At 43.9% G+C, this 17273-nt stretch overlaps 1 protein-coding gene across 1 annotated transcript in view; it reads right to left on the bottom strand.

Moving 5' to 3' along the window:
- TMEFF2 (transmembrane protein with EGF like and two follistatin like domains 2) overlaps positions 1-17273 on the bottom strand; it is a 125301-nt gene that overhangs the window by 18955 nt on the left and 89073 nt on the right. Inside the window, exons 6-7 of the mRNA XM_063162488.1 lie at positions 13605-13753; positions 12416-12475 (exon numbers count right to left, since the gene is read on the bottom strand). Of these exons, the coding sequence (XP_063018558.1) occupies positions 12416-12475; positions 13605-13753 (209 nt within the window). The remainder of the gene's footprint in view (positions 1-12415; positions 12476-13604; positions 13754-17273) is intronic.

Raw genomic sequence — 17273 nt, 5'->3', positions numbered from 1 at the left:
CTGAAGTGTAACACCCACTTGGCTCCCTTCCCTCTTTTCTTTTTTTCCAAGGTAGCATCTGTGCTTGTAAAAACATGCTGCCTGAGAGGATTCATCCAGGAAACTAAAGAAAGAGCTGCAGAATTTTGGGGGAAGTGTGTGTGAGAAAATTGGAGACTGAAATAAAAATACTTGACTCCTATATGTGGTATTTTTGTACACTTCCTGGATCACATGCCTGGCAAATCCCTTGTGAATATCCTGGTTATTTTAGTTGCCAGAGCATGACCCTGAATGGCCTGCGACTACTCAGAGATATGTCTGTTGTTGGCTAAAAGCATGGTTTCAGCCATACTTTTATTCAGGCTATTCAGAAAAGTTTTGTTATGCTCAGAAACATTTTATTGGCATGTTGCAAACCCGTGATCACTCCTCCATACAAATCAAACACTTGCTGAGGGATGAATCCTACATGGTTTGATGCTATTTTTACTCACCCCTTTGCCCTGAGTCCTGCATTGTAAAACTGTGATGGCAATGGGTCCACACAGTCTACAACCTTGCTTTTTGTATCAGTCCAGCTGTATTGTTAAAATCTTTTGTGGCTGCCCAGAGGGCTGGCTTTCAGCAGACTGTATGTTTGAAATTCCTGCTTGGTAAACAGGAGCACACCAAGCAGTGTGCATCCTTCCCCATGCCTGGAGCTGGAGAGATATCCCTTACTAGTCCCAATTTTAAGTGTAGGAGAAAATGGATAAAACAATATAAAATGTCACTGCAGCAAAACCTGCTATTTTACCAAAGATACACTCTTTCCCATCTGTCATGAAACCCTGCAATGGAGGGACAGAGCCAAACCTTTGAGTGTTCTTGGGTTTGCCTCAAAAGGCTCTAATGTCACCACACAAATTTAAGCTTTTTGCCAATTACTCCAATACCACAGGTCTATCAGGCAGTAGCTGATCTCTGAGACGCAGAGAGGAGCCCACCCAAGGCTGCAGAACACACTCTGTGCCCATCAGAGCCTGAGGGGCTGCCAGAGACCCCTGCAAGGCACACTGAAGACACGGCTACGGAGCTGTCACCTCCCCTTGTCCCTCACTGCAAACTCTTCCAGTGTCCTCCAGCTCACTTCCCCATGCACCCAGCCCAGACTCTGCCTGCTGAAATGCACCAAACAGCAGAGAGCATCTGGTGGCTTATCTCCCATCAAACCCTTCCATCCAGAGCCCCGGCCATCCCTGAGTGATGGGGCAGAAAGCAAGCACAGAGCTCACCCTGCAATTTCCTTCCATAAAGAGCAGAACAGCTCCAGAGGTCCTGGGATTCATCGCTGGTCACACAGCTCATTTTGAAGCACAGACAGAAAAGCCTATTAAGAACATCTTTTTTAAAATAAATGAATACCTGCATTTGCTATTTTTATACACCTGTTATTATTGTCTTGCAGCAGTGCCACAGAAGTGAGCTGTAAAGATGGCATTTGTGAAAATAAAGGGTTTGGTGTTTTAACTCCGTGCCCAATCCTAGAGCTAATATTGAAAGCAGGAGAAGCTGAATGGAAAAGAAAGGGCAATTCTATGAAATGGAAAATTTACTAAGAATAAAAATAGACAAAAAAGCCATACAGAGAAATCTCAAAGCCATTAAACTAAATGGCCATTCTCCCACTACCTTCACCAAGGCTGGAATTTTACCTACTGCCTCTTTAAATCTTATTGACTCTTATAACAGTATTTTAAACCAAACAGCTGACATCCTTCTGCCCAGCCAAGGCCTTTTAAATCACTGAGATGCAGGATGGAAAAAAAATCTGCAGTGCCAGATGTGTCTAAAAACAGTCACAGTTCTTGTTGAGGCAATCTGCAGAGGAAAATGGTTAGCATTTATCATGCCTGACAAAACACTAATAGTTTATCAGTTTTGATATTATAGACTAATAACAAGCTTTTCCATGGCTACTTCATTTGCAGAGAGCATGGAGACAGGCTGCACTACTGTTACTTGATTTCAGAACAGTGCTTTTTATTTAATCCTTTCCCATCCTAGCTGGATGGAAGCACACTTCCATTATTAAATGAAATTGTAAACTAAATACTCTAGGGAAGGGGTGGTTTTGATGTATACCTGACACAGTTTTAAACCACAGATAAAATAAGAGGGAGATTAAAACCATCGGGAGAGAATTTTAATTTATTTTTCTCCCCTGAAAAATATTTTACCATTATGTAATGCTGTCTAAAATGGCTAAGGCTTGTGGTAACAGCAGTAGGCAAAGCAGTGCATTTTGATTCAGTGCTGATAATATTCTGACATGCACTGGCACAGGCACTCTAATAGCACATTTTGTTTACAGCTGTTGTATTTCCAAGAGGAGAGTTTCACAGTCACTCAACACTCATGGGTACAAGGTAAAATGACAGCCCAAGTGTGTAAGAAGTCACCTTTCTAGGCAGGGGAATATTGCTTTCCAAACCTCAGTTATTAAGAGCACTTCTGCCTGCTCGGTGATACAGAGGTGCTCCTCAAACTGCCAAGGCTGGGTTTATCCTGAATGCACAGGAATGTTTGTATGGACAGAAGCACGGGAGAAGGCACAGCTTATATTCAAACTGCTGCATCTCCCACTGAAATTCATGCTTTCTCTAAATCATTTCCCTTTTCCTTCAGAAACAAGCTTCTGCCACTTGTGGTTTCATACATTAAATGTTAATAAGGAAAGAATAGTTATGTTGCATTGCTTGAAAAATCAGTGCAGGGTGTGGCTTTTAGCAGGTCTGTTCAATGGAGAAGGTAAATGCACCTTTTAGCAGGTGTGCTCAATGGAAAAGGTAAATTCACCTTTTAGCAGGTGTGTTCAATGTAGAAGGTAAATTCACCTTTTAGCAGGTGTGTTCAATGTAAAAGGTAATGCACCTTTTAGCAGGTGTATTCAAGGGAAAGAAGTGGAACCATCAGCCCAGTGAAATTGTTGTGGCAAAATATTTGTCTGTTTTTACTTTCTTTACCCAAATCGATTAAACCAGGCAAAATTTGGCACTTGTCTCCATCTGGTCTAATTCTGAAGGTCTACTAAAAATAAATATACCAGCTCCTTCTTTTCTTCTCCAACTGTATTTCCTTTAATTTCACCAGACGCATTTACACTCCTGAATCCAGGAGAAAAAAGGCTCAGGTTACCACTGCACGTGTCTAAATGATCAAATTATCTCGTGTTTGTATTGCAATTTGATATGATGATACTCCTTCTACAAAAAAGGATGTTTCAGTCAGTTCTAAGTAGCAACTTTCCTTATGGTTACAATTTATTTATTACAACTGTCACATGCTTTCATCTTGTGGTATTTTGATATCTAACATTTCATAAAGAATGCCAAAACATCCCATGAAACAAAATTCTGAGGAAATTCAGTTCTATGAATATTTCAAAATAATTTTTTTTTTACATTTCAGACTAGATCAAACACAAATATTTAAATGTTGATGTTTCCTGAAAACGGATATTCTAGCATCTCATTATAACTTTAACTCTCAAATCCTTGGAAAGGCAAGGATTCCTAACAGCAAATTCACAGAAATTTGGCCTAAAATAGAGCTGCTGGGCATAAAAATACACTGTGGTGCTCCTTACTATCTATCTAACTAATTCAAATTAGTGTAGTGGATGGCAAACAGCTGCTGTGCACCATTTTGAACAGTATCCTTCAAGGATGACTCTTGAGATGATCAAAGTGCCTGGAGCCCAGAGGAAGGATGGAAGGGTGAGGGAAATTCCTCCCCACATTCAGAAAACAGGGTTAATTTCCCAGCCTGTTCCTTGAGGAAGTTTGATAGAATCTGTCTCAGATACCTTTTTTTTTTTTTTTTAACTTTCTTTTCTTGTAGGGGAAGCAGGGGAATTGAGAAAGGAAAGAAGATTCTGTCAAGAGGGAAATGCCTTCAGGGTGTCAAAATGCCAAAACCAGTATCTACCACGCTCCCGGCACGTGGCTGAAGTGCTGGGGTTGCAGAGTGTGAAACCCAGGTACCACAGCAGAGTCCCCCAGAAGTGACATGTGACCCTCCATCACCCTAAGGGTCAGACTGTTGGTCCCACAGAGGAACTGGGCTGCACAGTCCTTCTAGACCCCAAAGGGAGAAGAGCTTCAGCTTCCCTGTGATTTCTGGTGTGCAGCAGGTCTGGGGCTGTCTGCAGTGAATTTAAGTACAGCCACTTCACGGCCTGCATTGTTAGCTGGAGTTCACACAGAACTTTGCTATTTCATGCTGGTCTATCTCAAAGGAGGGGCCTGAAAATGGTGAAGATGCAGTATTAGCTAGGTGCTACAAAGTGATTTAGTCAGATATAAAGAGAACTTTTTGGATAATTGTAAATCCCTTCACAATAGCAGTGGCTACAGCCAGGAATTATGGTGCATATTCCATATATCCATGGCAGCCAAACACTGGCTGTAGATCATGTTGTTTCATTCCCATAAACCTCAGAAAACAAAGGTTAGGAAAGACAAATTTTGGAGTAGCTGTAAGTAGAACATAAAAACTAGCATGACTGCAAACCATAAATGTAATTTTTTGAGGGTGCCTACTCTTGCCATTAGAGGTCATATTTAGGAAGTTGGTATGTGGTTAAAGACAAGTTGAGAAATCAGGCACAAATCAGCTTGTGTTGAGTTTTGGGATCATATTTTTATGTGTAAGCAGGAAGGTGTCTTTTCTGCAAGCTTTACCTTCCTTTCAGCTTGCCCATTCTTCAGATCAAAACACAGATACTGAGCAGAAGTCCAAGAGATCAGCAAGTACTGAAAGGTTCAGGTTTGCTTGTGAAGATGGGCCCCTGTGCTCCAAATAACACCAAATGTCACAGCTGAGATGGCCACAACACACAGAGTATCACCATACAATTTCAGAAGGCTTTAAGCATTCACCCATACACAGTAACACAACACCACATCAGAAGGCTTCAGGGATCTGCCCACAGAGAGAAAGACCACCTCACTTCAGAGGGCTGCAAGCTCTGCTCTTTCTTGTTCTTCAGCCCAACCTTTTGTTCCCCTCATGTTGATGCTCTGCACCTGTGTGCCCTCTGTTCCCTTTGGTGTTGGTCACTCCATGGCTCGTTGCTGTCAATGCTCTCACAGCTGTAACCAATTGGGGATGAGGCTCAGCTCCACTCCCAACCACCACAAACTGTGTGCCTACAACCAAACATATGTAAATGGAACCCTGTGTGCTCCTGGAATGGGACACAAAATGGAAGAATCTGTAGAAATGCCTTCATGAACTCAGGTCTGCTCATCTCTATTGCACATAGAATTTCTGTTTTTATCCATAACCTTTAAGAGAACAAAATGTTACAGAAGACTGTTAACATGATAGCATAAGGGGAAAATCAACAAGTAAGGCACACAGCAAGCAAGTCTTGGGCAAGCAGAAGTGTTTGGAGCAAGCTTCATGAATTTCTCACAGTTCTGATGGAAACCCCACATGAAAAAATATACTCGGATTACAACCTGCACCCTCACCCCACATATCATTTACACCTGAATTCACTTCCAGGAGTTAAATGATTCAGAGATGCTGACAGCAGTAAAAAAGCCTGGTCTGGTTTTGTATTTTTTTAGGCTGCCCATGCTAATACTGGTGTTGCAAGTTGGAATTGTTTTTCCTCTTTGTTTCCTACAGATCAGATTCTTAGCCTGGATTTATTGAATTTTCAGGCTCCCAAGCTTTAATGCAAATCAAATAGCTTTCTTTATAATGTTCACTCACAACAACACTGAATTTGTTTATTATGGGAAAAAAGCAGAAACGAATTCTGCAACTTTTGATTCACATTCATTAGTGACTGAATTAAGGGCTAAGCTTTAGAGGCACAAATGGAAATGTTCTTCCTCCTTGAGCTACATCAGTCTAAGGCAAAGAGATGTCTAGCAGTTCACCTGAGACCTAATTTAAGTTTTAATGCTAACAATTACAGGTTCCACGAGCATGACACTGGGAAATTGTAAGTAATGAAAAGACACAATTTATCTCATTATAAAACCAAAAACCCCCAGAAATCCAAAAGAACAAGGCACATTTTACCAAGCTTAGCGTGTGCAATTCAAAGTTAGAGGAGAACTCCCATAAAAAGTGAGTATTCTCTTGAGGCTGGCAGATTAAATGAGCAATATTTCTCTCTCCCTCTCGCTTGTTTTTAAAATCTCCATAAGGCTGTTTTTATTTTGCATGCTCCTCCAGGAAGAGACTGTTAGGAGTAAGTGCTGTTAAATCACATGGCACAGAGCTCTGGAGTGCTGCAGTTTCCTTCCTGGCAGGGGGCTTGTTTGTGAGGCTATTACGTGACCCCTACGACAGTGTGTCTGTCTCCCATTCCAAAAAAATTATGGAGATTTCAGCAAGATAGAGCCAAGCAGCATCTGAAGGTAAATTTGAGAGGGTTCTACAGAAGAAAAGCACTTGGGGTAGCCTGTGCTGCAGTGCCCATAACCTGGCAACCGCATTATTGACCCAGCCTTTCCTATTTTAGAAATAAAACATCCAGTCTTCCTCACGACTCAGGAAATGCTTGAGTGGGACTTTCCACACTCCACCTTTTACAGCCCTGGAGTTAAATCACAAAAGAAGTAGCTGCAGGTTTTCATTTCAGAAACACCCAGGACAAGTGGAGGTTTGGGGGCCACGAGAGTGGCTGGGACTGACTCTGTTGTCTGCAGACTTGAGTTCACAAGTAGCTGGCAGTGGGATTTACGGACCGAATAGCTGGCATCTATCACTGCCTTTTAGATTTTCCTCTGGATTCCAACAACACTGGAGGAGCTGCAAGGCAACAAAAGGGCTGTAGACTAGGCTCTTGTGTTCGAAAACCCCTCAGAAGAATCTAGACTGGGCTTTTTTCCTGTGTTTTGCAGAGCTCATCTACCACCTTTTGAGGACTTTCACTGCGCATAAAACTTAAGTATATTTTCATAAAACCTTGCAAAAAATGCAAATAGCAATCTGTAAATGCAAACAACAATTCAAGCAACATTAAAAAGCTTCCCATTAAAAAAAAAAAGTATGAAAGTATGAATTGTACCATTGTTGTTCTTTCACAGGTTGGAGTGTGTGTGTCTGTGTGTGTGTGAGCACAGGTGGAGGCTGCAGCTAGACAGCATTCATGCTGCCACACAGCTGTCAAAATATTAAAATCTATTTTTTTTTCAATTTTAGTGATTTGATGGAATAGCAGGAAGGCTTTCTACATAATCTATTTATTTAGTGTGAGAACCTCTGAGTCTGAGGAATCGAAAGGCAAGCAAATCTGCATATGCAAGGATGTAATTTCCCTCACATTTTTACAAAGCTGCAGATGAGAAATATTTTCTCTCTAGCTGTGATGGTTGCACAGTGTTCAGCTTTGTGTCTCACTTGCTAATTCCATTAAGAAGAAAGGAGAGCCTGGTTCACAAAGGCAGAACAAAAATGCACCAGTTTATATCCCATAGCTAAGCTCTGGGGCTTTATTATTCTTCAGCAGTTCAGCAAATGGCTGACACACCAGTAGACACAAAATTTAATTTAAATGGACAATGTCAAGTGGTTTACACTCCAAACTTAACCTACTTTGAAAATGTTATGATCTGGAGAAGGAATCTGGTCTGAAGTTCTCATATTTTAGTCCGGGGCAGGGGAGGGTGAGTTAGAAATTGTCACTATAGAAATTCAGCACTGCTGTTCTGATTCCTGGCTACTCTCCAGGCCTGTTACAGACAATGAAGATAACTGTGACTCAATTGTATTTACTTTGGAGTCCAAGACTCTTGGACTTTTGAAGGGACTCATTGAAGAGTCTGAGACTCTTCTTTATCCTTGTAACGTGCGATGGCTGTCATGGCCTTCATCCCACAGCCCTGCCCCAGCCAAGGGAAGATGATGTGTTGACACAGATGGATTTTGCCCTTTTTGGTGGAGCTGTGAGTTTGCTTGGGCAACACATCCATCTGCTGGATTACTCGCCCGAGCAGCCCCGGGAGTGCCAGGACGGCCCCGGTGCCAGAAGCGCTCTGAAAAAGATCCAAGTCTGTCATGCAGGTTTGAAATCCCACGGGGAGCCGGGAGGGTGAGCAGGGAACAGAGCAGCCATGAGCAGACGTGCAGCATTTTGTGCTCGTTGTCAGTTTTGGGCACAGCAACAGCACTGGCAAGGTGGGCCAAGGCTCTGCCTGCAGGAGAGTCCCAGGACTCCCCAAGAGCCCAGAAGGCACCACCTGAGGCTGCTGCCAAAGGAGAGCGCACTGCCCTCGAGGAACCCAGAAATACAGCTCAGACTGACCACTTGTGAATGCACATTTTTCACCAGAGGAGACTATTTGGGCTGAAAACGCCTCCTTCCCCCTTCCATCAGTTCCTCTGTGCTGCTGGCATTCAGCTGCTGAGACTTGATCTAATCAATGCTCATATGGGGAGGTTTGTCTGGCCTGGAAGATGATATTATGGAATAGGTCTATCAAATTTGTCAGTGTCTTCACCGACAATTTTCATGAATATATAACATTGAAATATGGCACATCCATGCTGACTTATTCCTTATGGTGCTCAAAATGGCTTGAAAAAAACCCCTCTGTAATTTGATAATGAGAAAGGATAAAGTCATTAGGGGGGTAATTGCTAATATCCAGACCTTAAGAAGAGACTATCAATACTGAAGAATACAAATAAATAGGCAAATGGATTAACAAGATGAGAACCCCTTGATTGCCTGGCCTCTGAATTCCAAAATGCCACCAAAACAGCCTTATTTATGCATATAATGGGGAAAGTCAAGAAAACATCCATCATGGGACTTTCAGCTCAGACACTACATTCTAAAACACACATTACACTTCAAATGCTTCAAAATGCTCTTTCATGGAAATTGCAAGATAAAGTGTATTTCTATTGGATTTGAGGGAAAAATCGCACCCATTCATTTATTCAGTAAAACCAAATCTCTCTGCACAAACTTGATCAAGGTCAACAATCTGCCATTTGTTGAGGAGAGTGAAAATCTCCCCAAGTCTAATAAATACGTTGGGGTTTCAGAAAGAGGAGAGGCCATAACTGCACAGAGGCAAAAGTGTACACGAATGGCACAGGCAGCTGTGGCAAGGGTGGAATGGTGAGCTTGGAGAGGCAGGACACAGTCAGAGAAGGGTCTTCTACAGCTCACTTGTCTCAGGTTTGCTTTGTTGTGAAAGGGGGTACCACTTTTTGGGTGATATTGGTCTGGCACTTAAGATGCTGGCATAAATCTTGCCTGTGTAAAGCAAGAGCCCCTAGAAACTGTGGCAATGCAAACCTACAGCGAAGATTTACCCCCCAAAGGAACGAGCACCCTTGGCTTTGCAAACCAAAGATTTGTGTGTTTTTGGTGAGCATCAGCAAGCTGGCAAGAACAGGAGGGAGCAAAGATGCTGATGGAACAGACAGTTTGAATAGTTGGATATGGAAAGACTCAGCTGGGTTTTGGGACTTGTGGCTCTTTGCAGAGCTGCTGCCTTTGGGGGCCCCCATGGTGGGCGTGCGGGGGCGGTTATGGAAAAACCCTCACTGCTCAGTCACCACAGTCCCTGCAAAGAGCATGTGGCTGCATTAGCATAATTGACAACATCAATTATGCCCACTGCTATACTCTCCCCCGGGAACGGCGTCCATACAAGCCAATGTTCTTAAAAGTGTGCGGTGCTCACAGTCTCGGTGATTTTTAGTGCCGTTAAACGGCAGAGAACAAAGGCATTCTGTGGAAAGCTGCAGGCTCGGGGAAATTGCTTCAGAGGCTGAGGAACTGTTGCTTTTTCACACAAAGCTCCCCATGGTTAGGGCAGCATTTCCTGTCTGAGGTGATACAAAGGTGAGAAAAAAGTAGCACATACCACATTCTTATCACAGCCATCACCATCAAATGTTTCTGCAGCTGAAAGAACACGAGGATGGCACAGAGCTTCCTGTCTGGCACACACTGAGGCATGAATGTTCACTGAGCCTCAGTTTTAGACTGCTGCCTTCCTTTTCCCTGATTATTTCTGGAAGGCTGTTGCAGCTTTTTGATACAGCAGTCCTGTTCCCCTAAGGTCTCCTGACAGGGTTATGCCCCGGACATTTGGGGGCACTGGAGGCAAGTGGATTGTCCTGCATAAACTAGCAATTATCACCCTAAATGCTGTTACTGTATGTAAAAATGAAAAATTCAAGCCGGAGGAATAGGTGCCCACAAAATTTAACCTCAGCTAGCACAGGCAATTGTAGCTGAGGTTAAATCAGTGAATAGACCCTGGTGAGACTGCCCAGGGAACACAGCCACCACCCTTGAGAAGCCCACTGGGGCCTGAGCCACACCAGAAGCCCCAAGAAGTGGCTTTCTAAGGAGCAACAATGGTGTCTTCCTGTGTCTGAGGTACCTGCTGGTCTTCACTGCTGATTCAGGATGCCTCCATCACTCCCATGGCTGTGGGGAGGAAGGTGCCATGTGTCCTTTCCACAGGTCTCTGTCATCTCTCACTGGACCATCTGTTCCCAGACTCCTTGTGACCTCCTGGTGCTTGGAGACCATCTCCACTACAGACCTGCTCCTCTGTGCCTTGGCTCTGCCCTGTCAGGTAACCCAGATTCCTCCCTCCTTGGCTCCCAACCCCTGACAACACTTTGCTGCAGTCAATTTTCTTCTATCCACCACCTCTCCTCTTGCATGTAGGCTGAAATATCACCTCTCCTAAGCAAGAGCTTTTCTCTTCCTCCTGCTCACTTGAGCTCAAGGTGCCTTCTGTGCTCCTCCTCCTCCATGACCCATGACATGGCTTTCTATTGTCACCATCGTGATCCCCTCCTCCTCCCTAACCCCCAACCTGCCTTTCCTTCCCTTCTTGTTACAACTCAGGTACTTCCTGCTGTCTCCTCTTGAGCTGATGTGGGTCCCTGCCATCCTAAAGCAAATCCACCAGGCAGCAGCAGTGTAGGACAGGCTGCACACTAAAAAGGGCTCCAGGCCTTCATCTCAGCTTGGGGAAGCCAGTGCTCTCCTCAACTCTCCAGCAAGAAAGAGAAAGGATTTAAGATAACATTACTTGGCCTTTTTTCTAACTTAAAATAAATAATTTTGGCCTACTTGCCTTATCTCCTGTCCCCAGTCCCCACAGGACACAACATTAGCCTTTCCAGCCTTTTAAGAAAACTGACTATATCTCCCACAAAAAGCTGAGGGTAATCAAGAGTTTGGAGCAAAGAGACTGAAGACTTTTTTCTTTGCATGTTCCTGTCTTCCCCAATGGAAGGGCTCCTTGGCAGTAGGAAACACCTGGACCATGGCCCACCCTTGATCTTTTAGAAATTCATTCCAGCATTTTCTTTCCATAGCAACTTCTACCCTCCTGCTTTGTGCTGCAGCAACCCCCAACACCTCGCCCTGCTGTGCCTGACCGAGACATCATTTATTCAGAGCTCTATGTTTTAATCATCACACACTGTTTTAAGCAGGAACAGAACAATCATTTCTAAGGCCGGGTACCCCACTGTCACAGGGATGGCACAGGAGATGACCAGCTGGATTAAATACTGCCTCAGCACTGTCCCAGCAGGAAATGTTCACACCTGTGAAACCATCACCTGGCTTTCACCCGAGCCACGCAGCTCAGGCAAACCCAGCCATCCACACCTACTCTCTCCAAACACTTCAAAACCACAGAAATGTCAGGAAACTGAAGCAATGAGTGCATCACCTGACCCATTTTCACCAGACCTTCCCAGAGGCTTTCGTTCTCAGTGTGAGCTGTGAACATTTGCATGCACGTGCGCGCGCACACGCGTTCAATTTCTAAATCAATCCTCCCAGGCAAAGGGTGTAAAAAATGTCTCCCCAACCTCACCAGTATTTACATGTTTTTAATTTCAAGTGCCATATAGGGCTATTCAGCCATTATATTTTACTATAGCTTCTAAATAAATTAAACCCATTTATCATTAAACCCCCCCACATTTTAAGAACCTTATTAACTTCACAGTTAAATGCCGACAGGTAATATCTATTATGGCAGCGTTTCATGGTATCCCAGCAGTGCTATGAGCTGGATTTTCACTTCCTTAAACCTGTATATCATGACAAAAATATGCATAATCTAGTGCACTGATTCTGTAATTTTCAATAATGTCTGCTAATTCTGGCAAATAATTTACAGTACTTATTTCCTCTGTCAAACAGGTGTTTTATGGCCAGAGTAGCTGTAGGTTGACAAAAACAGAAGAAGCCTATTTATTAAGAAGAGAGTTTGTAGCAAAAGAAAGAGTAATGGAAAGGCAGTGCTTTTTTAAAGTAAACCAGGAAAACAATACTAGAAGATGAGGACACTTCACCTCAGCAAATGAAGGAAAAAAGAGACTTACACAGATCCTGTGAATTGTGATTCTCACAGAAGAGGAACCGTACCTGCATAATCTGTCCTTGCATAATGCCCATCTTCTGATTTTGTAGTTGTTGTAGTATTGTCTGTGTGAAAAGAAATGTGTTGAGTTGCCTGGGGAGCCTGGACTCACTACAGCCCATGCCCCCACCACAGTGCCCAGGCAGAGCTAACTTCCCTTGCACACACATCATCTCTGCTGGCTGCAAGGCTCTCCTGGGCCTGCCAGGTGAAAACAGCAGGATCTTTTTTCTAACAATATGTGATAACAGATTGCAGCTGGGATAAATATATCAGTCTGAAGCAGGAGTTGTCATTTCTGCTCTACTTGAAGTAATTGGGGAGTTTTAATATGTACCCTGAAATGAACTGCCACTTAGGGTGGTTAACTTTAAAGAGACAGGAGTAAACTGGAATGTATTTAATACACCTGTATACTATGGCCTTGTAAGTAGATGTACTGAGGATTTATGGGTCAGAAGCTAAGGAAAAAAGCTATTGAGAGTCTGAGCCTCAGCAGACACTTTATTTACAGGAGCTATTGAAAGGCAAATTCTCTTCATTTCATTTTAGAGAAAAACAGGGTTTTTAAAGTCAGCTGAAGGGTTACAGGTGATGTAGTAGTGATGGGCACAGAGAAGCACTGTATTTATGGAGGAACAGAGAGAGCCTTGAGCCATGATTGGAAAACCTCCTTCTAGGCATATTGGGCATCTTGGGGCTCAGCAAGGATCACCTGAAGAACCAGCCCAAGCACTGTGTTTGGGAGCACCTCCTCAGAGAGCCTCCCAAGACTGCCTCACGCTGCCCCGGGTAATGGAGCACCAGAGGATCCATCCTGGGTGGCAGAATGTATCTGAGGGGCATTCCCACTGTCCTGCTCCAGCTGCTGCCTGGCAGACAGAGCTCTGGGCAAGCTGCTCGGGGCAGGAGACTGGTGACAGGTGCAGGACCCAGTGCAGGGCTGGGCAGTGCCCTGCTGCTGCTGCTCTGGGCAGGGTTAGGAGTGGTGCCCCCCTCTCATGCCTCGCTGTGTCTGCATCATGGGGGGCTCTGCCTCTCACCCACAGCCTGTGCTCTACAGCATCAGCTGCAGCAGTCTAATGGAAATATAACAATTACCCAATAAGAAGCCAGCCCTGGTTCTGTTTCTTTTTTTCTCCCTGAGCAAAAATTGAAAACATTCTTTGAAATGAGTTTTGTTGTGAGAGTTACCTTGACATCGACCCAAAGACATGACTTCAATTTTCTCCTGTTTCTGGCATGATGCCTCTTTGATTTGACATGCATTATCATAAGATTTCCCATCGGAAGCACAAAGAGGATTGAAGTTGGTTTGAGAACAGTCAATGTTGCACACACACCTGAAAAGATATAGAAAGAGAAAAAAAGAAGAGGCTAATATGAGAAACTTTTTTCAAGACATCATAAATATATCTCAGAAATATAAGTGTTTGTATTATCCTGACTGTACAATGCAAATCAACATAATGAAAGCAGAAAGTTCTGTCAAGAGGTCATTTGTATTTCTTGATGGAAATGAGATGCAGGGAGAGGCAAAAGGCACATAAAAGCAAGCAAAAAGAAAGATAAAAGAAGTGTGTTTTACATGGAAAACTGTACCACAGCATTACCACTTGTAATCCCCTGTAAACCAAAGAGATATGCAGATAAAGCAAGCTGCTGAGCCCTCCTGCAAACTGAAGAATCACAAAATTCTCCTCAGTTCAGGTGCCATCCATTGTATGGAATACCATATTGTTGGAATTCAGGACATCCCTCTGGCTGTGCTGGACTGCCAAGACCCCTGCCAGGGGGCTCAGAGACCCTGGCACAGAGCCCAAGACCCTTGTGGTTTTGATTATGACCCATGGAGCAAATTACCAACCTTATATGAAGATCTGCAGAACGATTCTTAAATAGAATGATAGTGAATTTATCACAGGGTGAAAAATAGATTTTTATTTGGTTTTTAGAATGGGGGTTCAGAGGGCAAGATGGAGGAATCTGGGCATGTCCAGCCTTTCTCCTTCTTCTTCTTGGCCTCCATCTTTTGCTGTGATGTTGGCACTTGCAGATTGGTTTAGAGTAGAAGCTCACTGTCTAACATAGGTGATAGGTATTGGAAAGGATTTGTAAATATTGTACACATAGTTTTTAGTATAAAAAGATAACACCACCCTAGAGGTGGGCAGAATACCTCTGACTGTCTTTCTGAGTGGACCTCAGCTGGACAGGAGAAAAAATTTTATGGATAAGATACAATAAACAACCTTGAGACTGACAAATGAAGAGCTCTGACTCCTTCTTCGACTGCCAGGCTGGGAAAAGAGACTTTCTAATGCATCTCGGGGTCACTCTGACCAGCCAGAGATCCCGAGACCATATAGATGTGGGTTTATATTGATTTATGATTTAATTCTGAAAATAATTACAGCACCTAGAGGCACTCTGATTGTAACAGATGTGAAACTGAAGCCTCACTTCACGCACTGGGATAAAACCACCTGCCAAGACTGAGACTGGAGCAGGGATGTGACTGCACTCTGCCTCAGGCTGGTGGGATCTCCCCAGCTCCTGGACACAGAGAGGTAACTCACTATTAAAGCCAGGAGAATGCTGGTTTAGGGAAGACTGTGCACAAGACTTTCTGAAGCACCTGGATAACTCAGCAAGCAAACAGCCATATGCAGGTGTTACCCAGGCAGGTTTTGTGTCCCAGTGTTGTGCCCTGTGAGGGGTGAAGGCTCCCATGTCCAAGAGCACCGTGTGGGCAAAGGCAGGCAGGGCAGTGGTGGCCCCATCCTCAGAATCCTTAGGACCATCTCCAGAGACTCCAGAACCCAGCTTGTGAGCTCCTGGGCTGCCCTGTGATGTGAACCAGAGCACAGGGAGGTATTCCCTTCCACAGTCTGCCCTGGATCTGAACTAACACACTAACACGGACACATCCTGATCCCAGCAAGCCTCACCACTGCTTCCAAGATGGAGAAACCTAATTGTTCCCATTGACAGCAGGCTGCAGACTCTTTCCTTTAGGTTTCTCCTACTTCATTATCATTAGCAACATCAGACAGCCTTGGGCATCGGCAGGGGAAGGGCACACTAATCTTCTGTCCCCAGCTGTGCCATTAACAGGCAGCTCAGCCTCGGCAAGCCCAACGTGATCTTGCTTGGGGACAAGGCCAGAGGTGTGACCTGGCAGCTGCTCCAGCTCTTCTGAGCACGTAATTGTGCACATGCTGCTATCCAAACTCTTACTGGCTCCTTCTGACATTAAGGCAGAGCCATGAGATTGATGCTCTATCTCCAGCCCACTGGTTGTGCTGAACCTGGCAGTGCCAGCTCCACAGCTCTCCCTTTGCAAAGCTAAGTAATGGAAATGTCAAGCCTCCAGCCTCACTGCTTGATTTAAGGAAGTGTTTAAAAGTCAGTCCACCTCCCATTTGCAGCAGACATCTGGACACCTTTGACTACTGGAGGTGTAGAGGGATATACACAAAACTTGGGTGGAAAGAGGAAGAAGGAAATTGCAGAGCTTGGGTCAGATGTCTTCATCACCCCCTTTGGCTTCTGCCTCCAGGAATATGCCCAGGGTGATGGAAAACAGTGGAACCAGCAGCCATCTCTTAGAATTATTTTTTTTTTACACTGGGTAGGTCTATTTACCCCAAATGTTCACTAAATACAGAAAACTCCAGTTTAAAAAGAGGCCAGTGGTGAAAAGCTGTGGTTATAAATTAAATTACATGATTTCATAACTCGAAGAAAAGCGTCTAGCTCCCTGTGTGTAGCAATTTCCCCACACTGATAAACATACAGAATATAAGGAAAAAAATCCAGTGCATTTCCCAAGAATCTCCTTATCAGCAGAATAAGAATGTTCTGCTCCACTGAAATATTAACCATCATCATTTCTTCCTGCAGCCATTTCCAGCTTCCCACCTTAGTCAAACTCACTTCATTAGGAAACATTTACTGCTCAAGTAATAGCAATTCTTTCCACGTAGCTCTACCATTTGCATTTCAGATGGGACACAATCAGCCATATGCTCCTTTTTTTTGTAATAAACCAGCTAAGAAACAGCTTCACTTCTCTACATTTTGCTACAGAAAAATGAGTGAAGGTTAATATATATTATGTTTCCAGTCAAGAGAAAATTAAGCCAATGGGAAAATTACAACAAAAGGGTGCTCTTCAGGGGAAATCTCAGCAACTTTGGATGCAGTTTCAAGAATACCTAGGGGATGCAGGAACCTATGCTCAGAGTTAGACACTTTAGAGACATATTTTTAAAGGTGTTTAAATGCTTAAAGATGCATGCAAACGCTTTGTGTGGGATTTCTGGTATCTCAGAGACCTATTTCCCACTGCTTTCAAAGACTGCTTCAGAGCCCACTAGGCATTTATTTACATCTTCTGATACCTTCCAAAACACAAAGACCCAAAACGACTTTCCTGGCCTCTTTCAGCAAAACTGAGAAGAAAACCAAGGTTTTTCTGTACCCCTTTCTAAAATTTCAACCATGACACCAGCCTTACTTTCCAAGCAAACCTCTGCAAACTTCAGCTGCATGAAGAGGACGTGCCATGTGAGCACCACGAGCCACGTGCTGCTTGTGCTGGGGTCAGATCCCTCTGAAGCAGAAAAGGACTCCCCCAGGATGACACCATATGCTGCAAAGCCTTATAGGAACCCCTATGTGAAGCCTGATTTTCAGAGCCAGCCACTGATGATGCTGAAAAAACACCAAACTTGCTGCCCCAATCTCCTTGCTGCAAGGATCATCCACTCCTTGCACAATTTTAAGCAGACAACTTCTAGCTTGCATCCACAGTTTATTACTGCTTTTGCACTTAGACACTCAAATCCTACTCTAAGG

This window comes from Melospiza melodia, chromosome 8, assembly GCF_035770615.1.
Source record: "Melospiza melodia melodia isolate bMelMel2 chromosome 8, bMelMel2.pri, whole genome shotgun sequence".
NCBI classification, from domain to species: domain Eukaryota; kingdom Metazoa; phylum Chordata; class Aves; order Passeriformes; family Passerellidae; genus Melospiza; species Melospiza melodia.
The sequence above is the reverse complement of the archived record's forward strand: the minus strand, read 5'-3'. Positions and strand labels throughout refer to the sequence as shown.